Source organism: Dryobates pubescens, chromosome Z (genome assembly GCF_014839835.1).
Source record: "Dryobates pubescens isolate bDryPub1 chromosome Z, bDryPub1.pri, whole genome shotgun sequence".
Taxonomy (NCBI): Eukaryota; Metazoa; Chordata; class Aves; order Piciformes; family Picidae; genus Dryobates; species Dryobates pubescens.
Window position 1 is genome coordinate 101,258,277 of NC_071657.1, and position 22,092 is coordinate 101,280,368.

At 46.5% G+C, this 22,092-nt stretch overlaps 1 protein-coding gene across 4 annotated transcripts in view; it reads right to left on the reverse strand.

Moving 5' to 3' along the window:
• Positions 1-22,092, reverse strand: part of KIF2A (kinesin family member 2A) — a 75,010-nt gene that overhangs the window by 12,046 nt on the left and 40,872 nt on the right. For all 4 annotated transcript variants that reach the window (XM_054177972.1, XM_054177970.1, XM_054177971.1 and 1 more), the window contains exons 10-15: positions 14,354-14,444; positions 14,177-14,240; positions 13,704-13,795; positions 13,320-13,462; positions 12,387-12,591; positions 2,249-2,359 (exon numbers count right to left, since the gene is read on the reverse strand). In XM_054177972.1, coding sequence (XP_054033947.1) covers positions 2,249-2,359; positions 12,387-12,591; positions 13,320-13,462; positions 13,704-13,795; positions 14,177-14,240; positions 14,354-14,444 — 706 coding nt within the window. The remainder of the gene's footprint in view (positions 1-2,248; positions 2,360-12,386; positions 12,592-13,319; positions 13,463-13,703; positions 13,796-14,176; positions 14,241-14,353; positions 14,445-22,092) is intronic.

Genomic DNA, 22,092 nt, shown 5'->3' on the forward strand with positions numbered 1-22,092 from the left:
GTCAAGAAACAATACATTCATGCAACTAAAATAAGCAAACAAACTTCTTAGGCTGCAAGTGTTTCCACTTCGGTGCCTAGCTAGAAAAATAGAAAAAGCAGTAAGAAAGGACAACAGAAAGTGAGAAGGGAGCAAGCTATCTCAAATGTCTCTGCTGGAAATCTCCTTTCACATACAGTGTCTGCTACTGGATAAACTTCATTCCCACACATTGCCAGTGCAAGTGACCCAATTTTAAACATAAAATTGTCATGGTTTAACTCCAGCCAAAAACTACACACTACGCAGCTACTTGCTCACTCCTCTCTCTTCCCAGTGCTTGGAAAGAGAAATGAAAAAACCTCATGGATTAAGATTATGGCAGTTTAAAAAAAAAAATGAAAAAGAATAGAATAGAATTAACCAGGTTGGAAGAGACCTTTGAGATCATCGAGTCCAACCTATCACCCAACACTATCTAATCAACTAAACCACAGCACCAAGCACCCCATCCAGTCTCTTCCTAAGCACCTCCAGTGATGGTGACTCCACCACCTCCCTGAGCAGTACATTCCAATGGGCAATCACTCTTTCTGTGAAGAACTTCTTCCTAACATCCAGCCTAAACTTCCCCTGGTGCAGTTTGAGACTGTGTCCTCTTGTTCTGGTGCTGGTTGCCTGGGAGAAGAGACCAACCCCCACCTGGCTACAACCTCCCTTCAGGTAGTTGTAGACAGCAATAAGGTCTCCTCCTCTTCTCCAGGCTAAATAATCCCAGCTCCCTCAGCCTCTCCTGTGGGCCTGTGCTCCAAACCCCTCACCAGCTTCATTGTCCTTCTCTGGACACGTTCCAGCAACTCAACATCTTTCCTAAACTGAGGGGCCCAGAACTGGACACAGTACTCAAGCTGTGGACTAACCAGTACTGCTCCCTGCCTCCATCTTCCAGTTCAGAAGGCCAGTTGTCTGGAAGACAACATATCCTGCTATTAAAAATTGAGGCAAAGAAGGTGTTAAGTACCTCTGTTTTTTCCTCATCTTTTGTTACTATGTTCCCCTCTGTGTCCACCAAGGAGTGGAGGTTGTCCTTGCCCCTCCTCTTGCTATTAATATATTTATAGAAGGATTTTTTGTTGTCCTTCACAGCAGTGGCTAGTCTAAGCTCTACATGAGCTTTTGCCTCTCTAATTTTTTTCCCGCATGACCTAGCAAAAAGGAAATATAATAAAACAATAATAATAATTATTATAATGTAAAGGAATATAACAAAGAGTGAAAGAAATAACAAACCAAGAAGAGGCAAGTGATCCACAGTGCAACTGCTCACCACCTGCTGATGGATGTTTGAATAGCACTTGGCCCCTCCTAACCAACTTCCCCCAGTTTATATACTAGGCATGATAGCCTATAGTAGGGAATATCCCATTGGCTAGTTGGGTCAGCTGTCCTGGCCATGCTCCCTCCCAGCTTTTTGTGCACCTTCTTGCTGGCAGAGCATGGGAAGCAGAAAAGTCTTTAACTGAGGATAAGCACTGATTAACAACCACTGAAAACATAGTGTGTTATCAACTGTGTTATCAACGCCCATCCTGAAAGCAGGGGCAGGAGGGTTTGTGAGGCCCTTGCTCCCTGAGAGGGCATTTTCCCCTCGGGAACTGAGTTAGTCTTTCCACTCCTCCTCCCTGTCCAGCAAGCCTATAAAAAGGAAGAGACTGCAGCCATTTGTTCTCTTTTGGCTCCTGCCCTGATGCTGGCTTCCTGCTTCTCCACCACGTGGTCAGGCCTGGTGCTCCCCCTCCCTGCTACATCCACACCTCTTTAAAAGACCTCAAAGGACTGGTTCTGTATACATATTTTCCCCATCCATCCTTGTTCCTTACCCTTGTGAACTCTTCCTGTTATTGTTATATATATATATATATATATATATATAGTTAAAAGAAAATTTTTACCTCTCTAATTCCAAGCCAACTCCAAATTATTTCTTGGTAGGTTTGCTCCTTCCCTTTTTCCCCCCCGGTCTTGATCGGGAAAAAGGAAGGGGGAATGGGAGAGGAATTCTCAGCCTTGGCCCCCATCTGAGCTCTTCAATCCTAGATAAGGCTCAAACCACCACATCAACACTGATCTCGAACTAAAGCCAAGATACAGCACGGTACCAGCTACTAAGACAAAAAAAACCAACTCTATCCCAGCTGAAATCATGACAATTCTCAGCATATTTTCTCTTTGTAATTGCCAGAAAAAACAGTTAACCAGATCAACTTACCATGCAGGTACGGGAGTTTTCTCCTATGAATGAATCTCTTAGCACCTGAGTAAGCTTGCTTGCTCGGAAGGGTGTATGAGGTTTATTTCGGCCTAAGGCTCTAATGCACTCCTAAAAGAACAAACAGGATTATGCATCTTTCTTTAACATGAGTTAAATCAATATAAGAAAAAATGCAATTCAAAATAAAAATACACATGCCTGAGCTGTACTGCTGTCCCCTAAAATATCATTAAAATTTACCATTACAGACTGGATTCAAGAAGCCTTAAGCTTTGACCTCTCATTAAGTTCAGTAGAGAGTCAGGAACCTAAACAGAATGTAGGAGCCAAAAATACTCCTGATTCTCATCTGTTCACATCTATTGTATCCAACAACAAAACAAAACAAATCAGTATTGATGTTAAATATCAACTTTAACACTTATGTCTGATTATTAGCTGCAAAAGCCTGAATGATCTACAACTTCTGCCAGCAGGACTAGCATGGACAGCAACATCAGAAGCAGCAACTTTGATTCTGGCTCTACAATCAACACTCTTTAAAGCTTAGAAGACACTAAGTTTTCTGAAAGCTTCCACAGGTCACTAACCTAGTGAGCAAAGTTCTCTATTGACATACACAGTATTGGAAGATGCTTGAAAATTCAAGTCATCTCCAGTTTTAAAACATTCTTCATGTGAAAAAACAGGGATAAAGTCTCCTCTTTTACTCACAAGGGTATCAGGCTAAACCAGTATTTGTAATTAGCTGGAAAGTTCCATTGAGAAATAACTATACATGTGTAAAGACTATGAAATTACTATGAAGTTATGGCAGCAACTAAGTACAGCAGTGTAAACCAGGATCTGTGTTGTTGTTCTGATTGTCATATTTTGTTCATTAATTCCAGTTTTTGCCTTTGCCTTACTTAATAGTTGTGTACAGGCAACTCTTCAGATGTTTTAATATGTCTACACACAGAACTTCTTCAAACTATCATACTCAAAAAAAAAAAAGCTTTTCAAAACAGAGCTTTGCTTTTAGCAGCAGTAATAGCTAGAACTGCATTGCTGTTATATCTTGCACCATTTGGCAAGAGAGCTGCTTGGGACTGGCAGCAGGATTGGCGTGCTCGAGCTGAGAGGTGCTCTATTTTGGTTTCTTCTTGGGGCGGGAGGACCTCAGCAAACAGCAAGGACTGGCAGGGTCATCTTCTCACATGCCTGCTCAGCAGGGTGACGTCAGCCGTGGGAAATTTAAACAAGGCAGAGCAAAGCCGCACGACCGACATTTGGCAAGAGAGCCTTCCGGCTGGATTGCAGCTAGCGGCGAGTACAGAAGACTCTGTGGTAACTTGGGCAAAATATAGTAGTCAGGTGGAATATATATATTTAACGACAAACAATAAAAAACCCCAAAGTTAATTTCACCTGCCTGAAGAGATCCAGCCATGGTAATGACTCAGCCAAAGGCTACTAGAAAAATGATAAGTACCCAGAGAGAGATGGCACACAAGCACGCAGGTGTCCAGGCTGTTAACTGCAGAGAGTGCTGGAGCCTGGCACTTGGAATGGAGGGGGAAGGAGCCAACACCTGTGTCAGGTGTGACCAGGTGAATTATCTTCTCAATCTGGTGGCTCAGCTAAAGGAAGAAGAATTAAGACGCAGGACTATAAGGGAATGCGAAAGGGAGTTAGATACGTGGGAGCAGGCTCTGCAGACCTCCCCAGTTTAGGGAGGCGACCCTGGAAACATGGGAGAATGGGTACAGGTCCTGTAAGGAGAAGCATGGGGAAATCTATCCCAGACCTCTTTGCCACCCCTGCTGCCCTTGCACAGTAAGTATGAGGCCCTGCAGGTTGAGGGCAGTGTGTATGAGAAGACAGAATAGGAACCATATAAGGGGATGCCTAAAGCAAATCCGTCCCCACCAACCATCAGGACAAGCACCATTAAAAAAAAAGAGGAGAGTAATTGTTGTTGGTGACTCTCTCCTCAGGGGAACAGAGGGACCCATATGTTGTTGACGGTGGGAGGCTCTCCAGGGTGCAGTGACCACGAGATAGTGGAGTTCTCAATATGCAGGGAAATAAGGAGGAGCACTAACAGAACCCTTACTTTGGACTTCTGGAGATCAAACTTCAGCTTGTTTAAGCAACTTATTCAGAAAGTACCCTGGGTAGCAGCCCTCAAGAACCAAGGGGTCCAGGATGGTTGGACCTACTTCAAACAGGAGCTCTTGAAGACACAGGAACATGCTGAAAGATGAGCTGGCCAATGTGATGCCCTATCACAAGGAGGACCAGATGGATGAACCTACAAACTACAGGCCTGTCAGCCTGACCTCAGTGCCAGGCAAGATTATGGAATATCTTGGGGACAATCACACAGCACTTACAGGATGGCGAATGGAACAAGAGATAAGATGCCAAGAGATAAGAACTAACTCCCTCCCTGTAACAGGCCTGTCCGCTTCTTCCCTTGTCCTGCTAACCATCCTCATCTCTTCTTCTACCTCTTTGGGGGAGAAGGGAGGTAGGGGGTGAAGAAGGCACAGGGGGAAGCCCCCTCTGTGGGGGGTCTGGTTTCTGGTTGAGTTTATTTGCTGTATATTCCTGTATATATTGTAAAATCCCTGTATTTGTTGTGTTACATAGAATCTGTTTCCTTGTAAAATATACTCTCATTTCTCCAACTGGGTTTAGCCATGGTCTCTTTCTCAGTGGGGGAGGGAAAGCAGAGCCTTTCCTTTCAAACCACCACAAATGGTGCCACATCCAGCTGGCAGCCAGTCACTAGTGGTGTGCCCCAGGGATCAGTGCTGGGCCCCATCCTGTTCAATACCTTTACTGATGACCTGGACGAGGGAATTGAGTCCATCATCAGTATATTTTCAGATGACATCAAGCTGGGGGCAGGTGTTGATCCATTAAGAGGGTAGGAGATCTCTACAGAGGGACCTTGACAGGCTGGACAGATGGGCAGAGTCCAACAGCATGAGATTTAACACATCCAAGCGCCGGGTTCGACACATTGGACACATGCAGTGCTACAGGCAGGGGATAGAGTGGCTGGAGAGCAGCCAGGCAGAGAGGGACTTGGGGGTACTGGTTGACAGTAGGTTGAACATGAGCCTGCAGTGTGTCCAGGTGGCCAAGAAGTCCAATGGCATCCTGGCCTGTATCACGAAGAGTGTGGCCAGAAGGAGCAGGGAAGTCATTGTGCCCCTGTACTCAGCACTGGTTAGGCCACACCTTGAGTACTGTGTCCAGTTCTCCACCCCTCAATTTATGAAGGATATTGGCACTCTTGAAACATGTCCAGAGAAGGGTGAGGCTGGTCAGAGGTCTTGAGCACAAGCCTTATGAGGAGAGGCTGAGGGAGCTGGGGTTGTTTAGCCTGGAGGAGGCTCAGAGGAGACCTTCTTGGTGTCTACAACTACCTGAAGGGAGGTTGTAGCCAGGAGGGGGGGTGGCCTCTTCTCCCAGGCAACCAGCACCACAACAAGAGGACACAGTCTCAAGTTGTGCCAGGAGAAGTTTAGGCTGGATGTTAGGAAGAAGTTCTTCATAGAAAGAGTGATTGGCCATTGAAATGTGCTGCCCAGGGAGGTGGTGGAGTAACCATCCCTGGAGGTGTTCAAAAGGGGTTTGGACATGGCACTGGAAGCCATGGTTTAGTTCGTCATGAAGTGTTGGGTGACAGGTTGGACTTGATCTCTGAGGTCTTCTCCAACACTTTTGATCCTATGAATAGTTCTGCAGTAGGTTTGCTAATCCTTGAGCTGCAGACATATTCTTATGGTCTTTAAAAACTTCCTAGAAAGAATTCCTTTCAAAAACCAGGCTAAAACCTGTGAGATGATAATCCAAGAAAGGGTTTCAACCATGAAACAGCATAATCCAGAACTGAAAACAGGCTTAGAACAAAAATGCCATGATACAGAATAGAACAAACACAAAGGGCAAGTTGACTTTAAAGTGATTGTTTTAAAAAATCACCAGCTGAATTTTACAGAATGGACACAGAAGCTTCAGGAATGTGAATTTTACATGCAAATGCTGAAAGGACTCATAGGTGAGCAAGGCAGTGCATTCCTTAGATTTTTTTGAATTTGTACATTAATGCTTTACTTACATGGGAAGAAAAACAAGTTCAACAAGAGGGGCAACAGGTTTTCAACAAATGACACCATAAACTAAACCGAGTAATAAATGTATATATTGAATTACTGATATGGCAACTGTCAAGTTTAATTAAGGTATTTTAATTAACTGTAACAATTTTTAGTTATCTCACTCCTGAATAATTAGAATTGTATTATCTCCTTAATTGACGGCCCAGACCCATCTCATAGGGAACTCTGTTAGGAGCCCAAGTTAATGATGTTACCAGAAGGCTGCCTAGCCTGGTGCAGCACTCTGACTACTATCCTTTACTAGTTATGCAGTTAGGGAATGATGATGTTGCAACCAGAACTCCCAGGGCTATCAAAAATGATTTCAGGGCCCTGGGAGATCTGGTTGAGGGGTCAGGTGCACAAATAATTTTTCCGTCAATACCCTCAGTTGCAGGAGGGAATACCATAAGGAACAGGTCAGCAGCTATTGTCAACAAGTGGCTTGGAGGCTGGTGCAGTCAAACGAATTTTGGGTTTTTTGATCTTGGAGAACTTTTACTGCACCAGGCCAGCTGGCAACAGATGGAGTACATCTGTCCCAGAGGAGGGGAAAGGTCACAGTATGTGAGAACGGCCTGTCCCCCAAAGGTAAAAAGATCCTGGGAAGGGAATTGGCAGCTCTCATCAACAGGGCTTTAAACTAGATTCGAAGGGGGGGAAGGGGCTGAAACTAGTCCCCTCAGGCAAGAGTCTGGGGGCTATAAGCTAGAGTCAGAGGTGAAACCAGCAGCCCAGCTGCAGTGCATGTACACTAATGCATGAAGCATGGGCAACAGAGAAGTGGAGCTGGAAGCCTTGCTGCAGCAGGAAAGTTATGATGTAGTTGCCATCACAGAGATGCGGTGGGACTGGAGCACTGCAATTGACAGCTACAGGCTTTTCAGGAGAGACAGGCAAGGAAGAAGGGGTGGAGGGGTGGCCCTGTACATCAGGGAGGCACTAGATGCCATTGAGATGGCAGTCTAGGAGGTTCTTAGAGTGCATGGAGGACAGCTTCTTATCCCAGGTGCTGAGTGAGCCTACCATGGGTAAGGCAATGCTTGACCTCCTCTTCACCAACAGGGAAGGGCTGGTGGGGATGTGGTGGTCGGAGGCTGTTTAGGGGCCAGCGACCACGAGAGAATTGAATTTTCGGTATTCAGTCAAACTAAGAGGGGCAGCAAGAAGACCTCCACTCTGGACTGCCGGAGGGCAGACTTCAGGTTACTCAAGGAAATAATTCAGAGGGTTCCTTGGGAGAAAGCCCTTAAAAATAAAGGGGTCCAGGAGGGCTGGACCTGCTTCAAGAAAGAACTGATGACGGCTCAGGAGCAGGCTGTGCAAATGTGCCGGAAGAGGAGCCGCCGGGGCAGACGGCCAGCCTGGCTGTGTAATGAACTTTTAACAGAACTAAGGGAAAAAAAGAGGGTGTATCATCTTTGGAAGAAAGGGGAGGCAACCCATGGAATGTTTAAGGATGTTGCTAAATCATGTAGGAGGAAAATCAGGGAGGCAAAAGCACATTTGGAGCTTAGACTGGCCTCTGCTGTGAAGGACAACAAAAAGTCCTTCTATAAATATATTAATAGCAAGAGGAAGGGTAAGGACAACCTCCACTCCTTGGTTGACATGGAGGGAAATGTTGTATCACAGGATGAGGAAAAGGCAGAGGCACTTAACACCTTCTTTGCCTCAATTTTTACTAGCAGGACAGAATGTCTTCCAGACAGCTGGCCTGCAGAGCTGGCAGAAGGAGCCAGGGAGTTGCATAGTTCCCCTATGTTCCATGAGCAGGAGGTGGAGCTCTCCTCAGCTGCGTGGATCCCCACAAGTCCATGGGACCAAATAGGATCCATCCAAGGGTGCTGAGAGAACTGGCAGATGAGCTGGCCAAGCTGCTTTCCATCATTTTTCAACAGTCCTGGCTCACTGGAGAGGTCCCAGATGACTGGAAGCTGGCCAACGTGGTACCCATCCACAAGAAGGGCCGGTTGGATGAGCCAGGGAATTGCAGGCCTGTCAGCCTGACCTCAGTGCCAGGCAAGATTATGGAACAGGTCATCCTGAGTGCAATCACTCAGCACTTACAGGATGGCTTAGTGATCAGGCCCAGCCAGCATGGATTTAGGAAGGGCAGGTCCTGCCTGACCAGCCTGATCTCCTTCTATGATCAGGTGACTGCCTGGTGGATGTGGGGCAGGCTGTGGATGTAGTCTACCTGGACCTCAGCAAGGCCTTTGACGCCATCCCCTGCAGCAAACTCCTGGCCAAGCTGTCAGCCCATGGTTTGGACAGCAGCACTCTGTGCTGGGTTAGGAACTGGCTGGAGGGCCGAGCCCAGAGAGTGGTGGTGAATGGTGCCACATCCAGCTGGCAGCCAGTCACTAGTGGCGTGCCCCAGGGATCAGTGCTGGGCCCCATGCTCTTTAACATCTTCATTGATGATCTGGATGAGGACATTGAGTCCATCATCAGTAAATTTGCTGACGACACCAAGCTGGGGGCAGGAGTTGATCTGCTGGAGGGTAGAGAGGCTCTGCAGAGGGACCTTGATAGGCTGGGCAGATGGGCAGAGTCCAACAGCATGAGATTTAACACATCCAAGTGCCGGGTTCTGCACATTGGCCACAGCTACCCCTTGCAGTGCTACAGGCTGGGGTCAGAGTGGCTGGAGAGTGCCCAGGCAGAGAGGGACCTGGGGGTACTGGTCGATGGTAGGCTGAACATGATGCTGCAGTGTGCCCAGGCAGCCAAGAGGGCCAATGGCATCCTGGCCTGCATCAGGAACAGTGTAGCTAGCAGGAGCAGGGAGGTCACTCTGCCCCTGTACACTGCACTGGTTAGGCTGCACCTCAAGTCCTCTGTCCAGTTCTGGGCCCCTCATTTTAGGAAGGAGGTTGATTTGCTGGAACGAGTCCAGAGAAGGGCAGCAAAGCTCGTGAGGGGCTTGGAACACAAGCCCTATGAGGAGAGAGAGAGGGAGCTGGGGTTGCTTAGCCTGGAGAAGAGGAGACCTTATTGCTCTCTACAACTACCTGAAGGGGAGGTTGTAGACAGACGGATGTTGGTCTCCTCTCCCAGGCAGCCAGTACCAGAACAAGAGGACACAGTCTCAGGCTACACCAGGGGAGGTTTAGGTTGGATGTTAGGAAGAAGTTCTATACAGAGAGAGTGATTGCCCATTGGAATGGGCTGCCTGGGGAGGTGGTGGAGTCACCATCATTGGAGGTGTTCAGGAGGAGAGTTGATGGGGTGCTTGGTGCCATGCGTTAGTTGATTAGGTGGTGTTGGATTGGTTGATGGGTTGGACGCACTGATCTTGAAGGTCTCTTGCAACCTGGTTTATTCTATGTATTGTATGTATTGTAATATGATTATTGGAAGCCACTGACAGCCTCTAAATTAATGGAGTTTTTAACTACCTTTGCTTTTCATCACAACCCAGAAAACCAGGTAACAAAAAATCAGTAAGTAAACTGAAGAAAAAAAACAACAAAAGAGAACCAGCTTTAGAATACATAGAATACATAGAATACATACATAGAATAAACCAGGTTGGAAGAGACCTTCAAGATCATCGCGTCCAACCCATCAACCAATCCAACTCCGCCCAAGCAACTAACCCACAGCACCAAGCACCCTGTCAAGTCTTCTCCTAAAAACCTCCAGTGATGGCGACTCCACCACCTCCCCAGGCAGCCCATTCCAATGTGCAATCACTCTTTCTGTATAGAACTTTTTTCTAACATCCAGCCTGTATCTCCCCTGGCGCAGCCTGAGACTGTGTCCTCTTGTTCTGGTACTGCTTGCCTGGGAGAAGAGACCAACATCCGTCTGTCTACAACCTCCCTTCAGGTAGTTGTAGAGAGTAATAAGGTCACCCCTGAGTCTCCTCTTCTCCAGGCTAAGCAACCCCAGCTCCCTCAGCCTCTCCTCGTAGGGCTTATGTTCCAAACCCCTCACCAACTTTGTTGCTCTTCTCTGGACTCGTTCCAGCAAGTCAACATCCTTCCTAAACTGAGGGGCCCAGAACTGGACACAGTACTCGAGGTGCGGCCTAACCAGTGCAGTGTACAGGGGCAGAATGACCTCCCTGCTCCTGCTGGCCACACTGTTCCTGATGCAGGCCAGGATGCCATTGGCCCTCTTAGCTGCCTGGGCACACTGCAGGCTCATGTTCAGTCTACCGTCGACCAGCACCCCCAGGTCCCTCTCAGCCTGACTGCTCTCCAGCCACTCTGACCCCAGCCTGTAGCTCTGCATGGGGTTGCTGTGGCCAATGTGCAGAACCCGGCACTTGGATGTGTTAAATCTCATGCCGTTGGACTCTGCCCATCTGCCCAGCCTGTCGAGGTCCCTCTGCAGAGCCTCTCTACCCTCCAGCAGATCAACTCCTGCGCCCAGCTTGGTGTCGTCAGCAAATTTACTGATGATGGACTCGATGCCCTCGTCCAGATCATCAATAAAGATGTTAAAGAGCAAGGGGCCCAGTACTGATCCCTGGGGCACACCACTGGTGACTGGCTGCCAGCTGGATGTGGCACCATTCACTACCACTCTCTGGGCTCGGCCCTCCAGCCAGTTCCTAACCCAATGCAGTGTGCTCCCATCCAAGCCATGGGCTGACAGCTTGGCCAGGAGTTTGCTATGGGGAACGGTGTCAAAGGCCTTGCTGAGGTCCAGGTAGACTACATCCACAGGCCTCCCCACATCCACCAGGCGGGTCACCTGATCATAGAAGGAGATCAGGTTGGTCAGGCAGGACCTGCCCTTCCTAAACCCATGCTGGCTGGGCCTGATCCCTTGGCCATCCTCTAAGTGTTGCGTGATTGCACTCAGGATGACCTGCTCCATAACCTTTCCTGGCACTGAGGTCAGGCTGACAGGCCTGTAATTCCCTGGCTCATCCAACCGGCCCTTCTTGTGGATGGGTACCACGTTGGCCAGCTTCCAGTCAGCTGGGATCTCTCCAGTGAGCCAGGACTGATGAACACTTAGAGACAAGTGATAAAAGTCAACACAACGTTGCTTGAATTATCTGCTTCGTTGTGAATGAAAATAGGCCACAGTTTTTGGAACTGCTGCTGCTTTTCAACATGCCATACAACTCTGTAATGCACATTACAGATTACAGTTCTGTGGTGTTTTGTGAGATTTGCTTAGAATCAGACAGAAGTCTTCCCCAAATTTATACCATGGCTAAAAAGAAGTAAGTACAGTGATTTGGGAGGTTATATTCTGTATATAAAACTACAGTGCTGGTGCTGAGAGTAATACACCTAATCCAAACTAACAACAGAGATAAGTTCGGAGATGTGCAGAACTACTGCTTCCCCAGTTGAGACAAAAATGCTACTTTGCTACTGAAACTTTTTTCAAACATAAAAAATAAAAGCAGCACATGAATAAATAATATTTCTTAGATCTCCTGATGTGTCCTGGTTTAGTGTATGAAAATCTGTAAAGTGACTATGTATCAGACAATCTGCTACAGAGTAGTCAAAAATAGATTCCAACCTTCAATGGTTATTTTAATCTATTTGTTAGTTCCTTCTGCACAGGCTGCTGTTTAATTCCAGCAGTACATAAATATGCTGTGAAGGTAATTTTATAGAAAAATAAGTTCATCAGCAGGAATATTTCCACTTAGTATTTCAGACCTTGAGTACCAAAGTAAGTCATCTCTCTTCCCATTTTAGATACTTATCAGGAAAGTCTTCAGATAAACTGCTGGGGACTTCTCCTTGAGGTTGTTTTGTTTTGCTTTATAGCTGCATGCAAGTTTATGGAACAATGTTTCTGCAATGCTTCTACTTGGTAATTACCAAATGTTCCTTCAGGCATTTAGAGAAAAAAAATCAATGCATTATTTTACCTGTTACATCAGCAGACAATGTAGACAAGCAAAGCCTACAGAAACACTGGTTTTAATAGTCATTGCTATTATACATAGAAGGCTTCCACCTACTATGAGACAATAGAAACTTTTCAGTTACCTTGAGTGCTAAAAGGCTCTTGTTAATTTCTGCGCCTTCCAGTCGAGTCTGCCTGTCTGCACTGGAAGTATCTGCTCCTCTTTCATTGCCAGCCAAATCAATCAGAGAAAATTTACCATGCAACTTCCCTTTTCTTCTGAGAATAATCTGAAACACTGCATGGCTTCGAGATGAGTGTGCATTTGCAGATGTCTGGCCAGATGTCCTTTAAACAAAAGGAGAGGAGGGAAAGACATGAACAGGCAAAGGACCACACATGTTAAACACACTAACCACAGAATGCTGTTTTTTTCAGGGCAAAGTTCTTTATTTTCTGAAGTGTGCTGCCAGCATGTCTAATGTTCTGGTGGACATAGATAGAACCCTAATAACTGGATATACATAGTACAAGTAGACCTCTTTCTTTCAACTCTCCAAATAGAAATGGAAGATTAGTAACATTTTACCTGCCTTTTAAAAGCAAAAATAATCAGATCTTTGAAGGTTTCATAATATCAGAGAGCTTACGTGCAAAATGCTGATGACATTTTCACCTAATCAGGCAGCATTCTATGCACAAGGGTGATTTTAAAAACAATGGATTCTTACAAAAAAAAAAAATAGAATTTTATACTTAGCCTTTGTCACTATGCATCAAAGTCTTTTCCAGTTGAAGAATCTGGCAGTATTCCAGATTATAAATTACATGAATTCAAGTCAGTAAGATGCTTACATAATACATGCAGGTCACATCCTGCAGAAAAATCAGTGATTTCTCTCTAGTAAATTTTAAATCCGTTTGTTTAAAAGGTAATCACATGCCTTACCTGCAGCAAACATCCTCAAAAACCCCACTGCATATGAAAAAGCCATCACTATGAAGAACTCCCCTGGAAAATCTTGCTCTGGTTCTTTAACATACAACAAAAACCCGGTTTAAGCTACGGGAGATACCTGCAGCTGTTGCCTATTTCAATAAGCTTAAGAACATCTTCGACACATTTGACTTCCCGTTCCTGTAATCCCACCACTTGGACTTGCTGTTTACCATCTTCTAACACTCGTAATTTTGTCTTCCTGTTCAACAAATCAAAAACCTTATGGGGGGAAAAAGAACAGTTAAAGGGCAGCTTTAAAAGACACTTTTGTTTCAAATCCCATATCAAAATATGCAAAGCATTCCATGAAAAAACATGATTGGAAGGGGAAGGTAAAGAATTATTTGAAATAAAGCTTTTAGTACAAAGAGGAAGAGGATAAAAAGACCCTATGTGACAAGCTCAAAATCTCGTTTGTGAAAAAAATTCCCCCTTCCTCAAAGAAAGATAAGGTACTTACCTTACCACTATAGATCTCAAAGAATGTTGCATACACCTGAAGTTCTAGCTTCTTATAGTTTGCTTTCTTTAGCATTAAAAAGACATCTCGAGCTGTGAATATATTTCCAAAATAAAAATAAATCTTGTTATGCCTTTTTATTTACTGAAAATCCATTCATACCCAATAGTCTATTTTATGTCACCTCTCATATTTTGCAATTTTAAGAAGTGAGGTCAGTCTATCATGTCTAAGTTGCAGTTTAAACTGCCATGTAAAATGGAAAGATGCAGAAGACCCCTAAATTACAAACTTAATCAACCACCTGTCATGTTTATTACTTTTTTTTAAAGTAGTCCAGATATACACTTACATTATCCTGTAAAGACTATCATCTAGGTACTACTTATGATGTTACCAAAGAACCTCTATAATGTAAAATACATACAAACTAATGTTTGTATGACTGGGAATAGAAAATTTATTTATCTCACCTGCAAGTGCATATATTCCTTTAGAACAATCTTGGTTCTTTCCTGAAAAGTCACCACCCATTGTCTAAATGATAAGTAAATACAAAAATAAATTTGCAAAATATAAAAATCACAGAACTGTTACTTCTATTTTCTACAGTAAGAAGTTTATTGCTGACATTTAGAAGAAATACTTACATGGGTTTTTCCACTACCAGTCTGCCCATATGCAAAACAAGTGGCCATTCCTCTTTCAAATATGGTTTCCACTAATGGTCGAGCTGTAAACCTTAAATGCAAAAAAACCCAGCAGTACTTAAGAAATTAAATTCCTTTTACATTCTACTGCACAAGGATGCTATAAATTTAAAGGTCAGAAGTGACAAAACTGGTCCTGATGTTTGAGAGGTCAAAGGACGTTTCAACATTAATTGAGGAACTGAATAGAATACCAGGTCTAAGGCAATATAACATCCCAAAGAAGCCCATGAAAATTGCAATGTCTCCCCCATTTATCTTACAACAACATTATACTCCTTTAAACCCTAAGAAAAAAAAATTTCCCTGCTTTAACAATGCAACACAGCACAATTTGCTATATGGAGTCTGGAGTTCTCCAAAGCAAGCAGAATTAGAAGACTTAGAAGTAGGGCAGTGGGAACAGGTAAACACCTAGGTTTTGCCAGTATTAAAATTCTGCTGTTGTTTTGGGGTTGGGTTTTGTTTCTCCATAGATCAGCTTCCAAAATTACATTTAGAAGACAAGTGGCCAAAAGGACATTGCACATCTAAGTATTTTCAGAACGTCTATACACTAAGAAAAGGATCAAGAAGGATACTCAAGCTCTTCAGAATGGAAAAATACAGTTACCTCTTAAGTATTATTTAATCTGTTAAAAGACATTATCCAAAGTAGCATTTTTCTATTTTAGATGATTAATTTTTAATTCAAAAACCATAAGAGTTATTGTTCTAGCTGCTGATCACCCTTGTTTCATTAAAAATGCCACAAGACGAGGGTAAACCAACGGAGGCTTGCCAATGGAGGTAAGAATCTCTATGCAAAATTCTCTCCAAAATTTTTCTAGCTGTTTACACACAAAGTATCTTCAGTGACTGAACAGGAACAATTGTTAACAGAAACACAGAGGTGTTACACCCTATTTTCATTCCACTTTTGAACAAACATAGTATCACAAAAATGGTATGTGCAAGACTGAGCCATTCAGCAACCAATGGTTATCCAAAAGGTAAGTTAAAATGAATCATGAACTTTCATCATAAATAAACCAGATGATTCATGATCAGCCTTACACACTCTTTTATTTTCTTCTTCTAAACATGTGCTTCCTTTGTCCTCAAGAGGGCATTCCCATATTTCACAAAGCCTGTCTACTGAAAAAACATACTCCGTTATCTCTTGTTTTAATGAGTTTGAAATTGCTTATTTTGCTGACTTTAATAAAAGAGAATTAATTATATTTTGAAGGCATTACACAACTTCAAATGGCATTTCTATTAAAACCTTTATTTGACATCTTACTCTTTCAGAAGAGTGGCTCATGGATTTAAAAATACTTAAAATACAGCTTAAGCTGGAAGGTTGGAATACAGAAGGGCAGAAAAGCAGGCTGGCTAGAGATAGCCTTGAGAACTGCCAGGCAGAAACTGGGACTTCTCACCACAAATGGCAAGACCTTTAGACCAACTGAATGCAGTAACACACACAGCACAGTAAACAAACAGGAGGAGCTTGAAGCCATTGTCTATCAGAAAAACTATGACATGGTAGCCATCACAGAAATGTGGTAGGATGTCTCGAAGAAGTGGAGTGCCACTATGGATGGCTACAAACTATTCAAAAGGGACAGGCAAGGACGGAGAGGTGGTGGGGTGACCTTGTATGTCAGAGTGTGTTTTGATTGTATTGAGGTTGATCACGGTGATAGTAGAGTTGAGTGTTTATGGGCAAGAATCTGGGGGAAAGCCAACAAAGCAGATATCCCTGTGGGAGTCTGTTATAGACCACCCAACCAGGATGCACAGACTAATAAAATATTCTTTAGGCATCTGGTAGAGATCTCAAGATTGCTGGCCCTTGCTCTTGTGGGGAACTTCAATTTCCATTATGCCTGCTGGAAATACAACAGCAGCACAGAGGCAACAGTCCTGCGGGTTGCTAGAGTGTGTGGAGAACTCCTGATGCACCTGGTTACAGAGTCAAGTAGGAAAGGTACTTTGAGGAACCTGCTTTTTGTGAACAGAGAAGAACTTGTGCACAATGCAACGGTTGGGGGCCATCTTGGGCACAGTGATCATGAAATCATAAAGTTCTCAGCTGCTGAAGTAAAGACAGGGTCAGCAAAACTGCCACCTGAGACTTTGGCTGCGCAGACTTTGGCCTGTTTCAGAGACTGGCAGACAGAGTCCCTTTGGAGGCAGTCCTGAGGCGCCACAAAGTCCAGGAAGGCTGGACACTGAGAGGGAAGAGGCACAGGAATAGGCTGTCCCCACGTGCCAAAAGATGAGTCAGCAGGGAAGGCCAGCCTGGGTGAACAGAGTTGTTTGGTTTCAGCTTTGGGAGAAAAGGACAGCTTATGGTTGTTGGAAGATGGGGCAGGTCACTCTGAAGGACTACAAGATTGTGTCAGGAGACTATGCAAGGAGAAAATTAGAAGAGCAAAAGCCCAAATGGACACTGTTAAAAAGAATGGGAAATGCTTCTACAAACATAGTAGCAACAAGGGGTGCTGGTTGACGGTAGACTGAACATGAGCCTGCAGTGCGCCCAGGCAGCCAGGAGTTGCCAATGGCATCCTGGCCTGCATCAGGAACAGTGTGGCCAGCAGGAGCAGGGAGGTCATTCTGCCCCTGTACACTGCACTGGTTAGGCCACACCTCGAGTACTGTGTCCAGTTCTGGGCTCCTCAGTTTAGGAAGGATGTTGACTTGCTGGAGCGTGTCCAGAAAAGGGCAACAAGGTTGGTGAGGGGCTTGGAGCACAAGCCCTATGAGGAGAGATTGAGGGAGCTGGGGTTGCTTAGTCTGGAGAAGAGGAGACTCAGGGGTTACCTTATTGCTCTCTACAACTACCTGAAGGGGGGTTGTAGTGAGGCGGAGGTTGGTCTCTTCTCCCAGGCAACCAGTACCAGAACAAGAGGACACAGTCTCAGGCTGCGTCAGGGGAGGTTTAGGCTGGAGGTTAGGAGGAAGTTTTACACAGAGAGAGTGATTGCCCACTGGAATGGGCTGCCTGAAGAGGTGGTGGGGTCGCCGTCGCTGGGGGTGTTCAGGTCGAGGCTTGACAGGATGCTTGTTTGTATGGTTTAGTTGATTGGGTAGTGTTGGATGATAGGTTGGACATGATGATCTCGAAGGTCTCTTCCAACCTGGTTAATTCTATTCTATTCTATTCTATTCTAACAAAAGGAGGACTGAGAAGAATCTCTTTGTTGGATGCAGAAGGGAACATAGTGATCAAGGATGAGGAAAAGGTTGAGGGACTCAATACTTTCTTTGGCTCAGTCTTTAGTAGTAAGACCACCTCTGTACTGGATACACATCCCCCTGAGCTGAAAGATAGGGACTGGCAACAGAATGAAGACCCCATAGTTCAAGTGGAGATCATTTGTGACCTGCTGGCCAGAACTGGACACAGGACTCAAGGTGTGGTCTAACCAGTGCTGAGTACAGGGGCACCATGACTTCCCTGCTGCTGCTGGCCACCTGGGCACATTGATGGCTCATGTTCAGCCCACTATTAACCAGTACCCTCAGGTCCCTTTCTGCCTGGCAGCTCACCAGCCACTCCAACCCCAGCCTGTAGCTCTGCATGGGGTTGCTGTGGCCAATGTGCAGAACCCGGCACTTGGATGTGTTCAGTCTCATGCCGTTGGACTCTGCCCATCTGCCCAGCCTGTCGAGGTCCCTCTGCAGAGCCTCTCTACCCTCCAGCAGATCAACTCCTGCCCCCAGCTTGGTGTCGTCAGCAAATTTACTGATGATGGACTCAATGCCCTCATCCAGATCATCAATAAAGCTGTTAAAGAGCATGGGGCCCAGCACTGATCCCTGGGGCACACCACTAGTGACTGGCTGCCAGCCAGATGTGGCACCATTCACCACCACTCTCTGGGCTCGGCCCTCCAGCCAGCTCCTAACCCAGCACAGAGTGCTGCTGTCCAAGCCACAAGCTGACAGCTTGGCCAGGAGTTTGCTGCAGGGGTATGGTGTCAAAGGCCTTGCTGAGGTCCAGGTAGACTACATCCACAGCCTGCCCCACATCCACCAGGCAGTCACCTGATCATAGAAGGAGATCAGGCTGGTCAGGCAGGACCTGCCCTTCCTAAATCCATGCTGGCTGGGCCTGATCACTAAGCCATCCTGTAAGTGCTGAGTGATTGCACTCAAGATGACCTGTTCCATAGTCTTGCCTGGCACTGAGGTCAGGCTGACAGGCCTGGAATTCCCTGGTTCCTCCTTCCAGCCCTTCTTGTGGATGGGCATCTTGTTGGCCAGCTTCCAGTCATCTGAGCCCTCTCCAGTGAGCCAGGACTGTTGAAAAATGGAGGGAAGCTTGGCTCTCCATCATTGGATCCCATCTGGTCCCACGGACTTGTGGGGATCCAAGTGGTCAGTTTGGCTCAATAGCCGGTCAGAACCGCTCCTTCGGGACAGCACCGCTCGCTTTGTGAGTTTCTGCTCAGCTTTTCGCCTTGCTTTTATGGTTTAGCGGGTCGGGAGGACTCCTGGGGGGCAGGGATTGAGGCGGGCTCGTGCTCTCGCGAGCGTGCACGGGAGCTAGTGCCTGCCGTCAGCCGCGGGAGATTTAAATCCCGGCCGGGCTGTGCGCGCGGTGCCAGTTTGGCTCCAGAGCCTTTCGGTTGCTTGCAAAAAAAAAATAAAAAATTTTTGTTTGTTTGTTTGTGTTTGTTTTCATTCATACACTGCACCATGGTCGTTACTCGGACCAAGGGTAGAAAAACAGCATCGACCCAAACAGAGTTGTTTCTCCAGCATGCTGGAGTCCAGGCTGCCAGCTGCAGAGAGTGCTTCAGCCTGGCAGTTGGAATAGAGGGAGAGGACACCTGTGTCAGGTGTGAACAGGTGAACTTTCTCCTCAGCCTAGTGGTTGAGCTGAAGGATGAAGTGGCCGAGCTGAAGGAGGAGGTGTCTAGGCTGAGGTCAATAAGGGAAAGCAAAAAGGAGTTAGATTTGTGGGAGAAGGCTCTGCAGATCTCCCCTGCTGAGGGACAGGCCCCTGAAAACGGAGAGGGATGGACACAAGTCCCTGCCAAGGGTGGCAAGAGAAATCCACGCCCGCCCTCTCCTCCTCCTCCGGTGCCCTTGCATAATAAGTATGAGGCCCTGCAGGCTGAGGGCGGTGGGGATGAGAGGGCTGAGGAGCAGCCATCCAGAGGGGAGATCAAGGCCAAGCGGTCCCAGCCGGCTGTAACGACCAGCTCTGGAGAGGAGCCTAAGGCCAAGCCTAAGACCAAGCAGTCCCCACCAGCTGTAACAACCAGCTCCACAAAGAAAAGGAGAAGGGTTATAGTTGTTGGGGACTCTCTCCTGGGGGGTACTGAGGGACCCATATGTCGTCCCGACCCATCCCACAGGGAGGTCTGCTCCCTACCCGGGGTGCGGGTAAGGGACATTGCAAGGGGAATCCCCAGGCTCATCAGTCTCTCTGACTATTACCCTCTACTGGTAATACAGGCTGGGAGTGATGAGATCAACAGGAAGGGCACCAGGGCAATTAAGAAGGAGTTCAGGGCCCTTGGACAATTGATTGATGGGGCAGGCGCGCAAGTGGTGTTCTGCTCAGTTCCCTCAGTGGCAGGGGAGGACACTGAGCGGAACAGGAGAACCCACACCATCAACAAGTGGCTCAGGGGATGCTGCCAGCGGAGGAACTTTGGTTTCTTTGATCATGGGGCAACTTTTACGGCACCCAACCTGCTGGGTCCTGATGGGGTGCATTTATCTAGAAGGGTGTGACCGTTTGACACTGTGCCTTTAAGAAAGGAGCACACTGGCTAAATGTTTATAAAATATTTTGGTATTCTAAACCAATTTCAGTGGCCAAGTTAAGGTGGGAGGCGAGGTTAGTCCCAGCGCAGCTGGAACTTTCTCTCAGTCTTCCTTGCTTTGCTGTCCCTCTCGGCTGGATCTGCTTCTGGGCTTCTTGCCAAGAGATAAGAACTAACTCGCGGTGCATAGGCCTCTGTCTGCTGTACTAACTCCCCTTTCTTCTCTTCTTCTACCTCTTTGGGGGAGAAGGGAGGTAGGGGGGTGAAGGGGGCACAGGGGGAACCCCCCCCTCTGTTGGGGGTCTGGTTTCTGACTGTGTTTATTTGCTGTATATTCCTGTATATATTATAAAATACCTGTATTTGTTGTGTTACATATAATCTGTTTCCTTGTAAAATATACTCTCATTTCTCCGACTGAGTTTTAGCCACAGTTTCTTTCGCAGTGGGGGAGGGAAAGCGGAGCCTTTCCTTTCAAACCAAGAGAGTCGTAGCACTAGAGTTGGCAGGGCTCATTAGGAGCGCTTTAAACTAGGTCTGAAGGGGGTGAGTGAAGATATTGGTCCCTCTGCAGAGGAAAGAGTAGGGCACAAGGTAGGGTCAACTGAGAGGTCGGGAGCCCAGCTGCAGTGCAGGTACACCAATGCACGCAGCCTAGGCAATAAGCAAGAGGAGCTGGAGGTCCTAATCCACCAGGGCAACTATGATATAGTTGCCATCTCAGAAACATGGTGGGACAACACGCACGATTGGAGTGCTACACTGGGGGGTTACAGGCTCTTTAGGAGGGATAGGCAAGGGAGAAGAGGTGGAGGGGTGGCTTTGTATATTAGGGAGACACTTTCTGCCTCAGAACTTGAGGTGGAAGATGAGGGAATTGAGAGCCTGTGGGTTAAAATCAGAGGGCAGCCCAACAAATCTGACATCCTGGTTGGAGTCTGTTATAGACCACCCAACCAGGATGAGGAGGCTGATGAATTATTCTATAAACAACTGGAGGCTGTTTCAAGATCATCAGATCTTGTCCTTGTGGGGGACTTCAACCTGCCAGATATCTGCTGAGAACTTAATCCAGCAGAGAGAAAGCAGTCCAGAAGATTCCTGGAGCGGATAGAGGATTGCTTCCTGCTGCAGCTGTTAAGCGAGCCTACCAGGGGACAGGCTCTGCTTGACCTGCTGCTCTCCAATAGGGAAGGACTGGTGGGAGATGTGACGGTGGGAGGCTGCCTAGGGTGCAGTGACCACGAGACAGTGAAGTTTTCAATCTGCAGGGAGAGAGGGAGGAGCACCAACAGAACCTTCACCTTGGACTGCAGGAGGCCAAACTTCAGCCTCTTTAAGAAACTTATTTGTAAAGTTCCCTGGGTACAAACCCTCAGGAACCGAGGGGTCCAGGAGGGTTGGAGCTGCTTCAAACAGGAGCTCTTGAAGGCACAGGAACTGGCGGTCCCCATGTGCCGAAAGATGAGCCGGCGGGGAAGGCGACCGGCCTGGATGAGCAAGCAGCTCCTGGAGGACTGAAGGGGAAAAAGAGGCTGTATCACCTTTGGAAGGAGGGGAAGGCTTCTCAAGGTATGTTCAAGGAAGTGGTCAGATTATGTAGGAATAAAATTAGAGAGGCAAAGGCCCAGTTGGAACTGAAACTGGCCACCTCTGTGAAAGACAATAAAAAGCATTGTTACAAATATATCAACGCTAAAAAGAAGGGCAAGCAGAACCTCCACTGCTTACTGGACCTGGAGGGGAACATGGTGACCGAAGATGAGGAAAAGGCTGAGGTCCTGAACACCTTCTTTGCCTCAATGTTTAACAGCAAGGCAGGAGTCCAGGATGAGTGGCCTCCTGAGCTGGGTAATAGGGTCGGGGAGCAGTGTAATGCCCCGGAAATCCATGAGGAACTAGTTC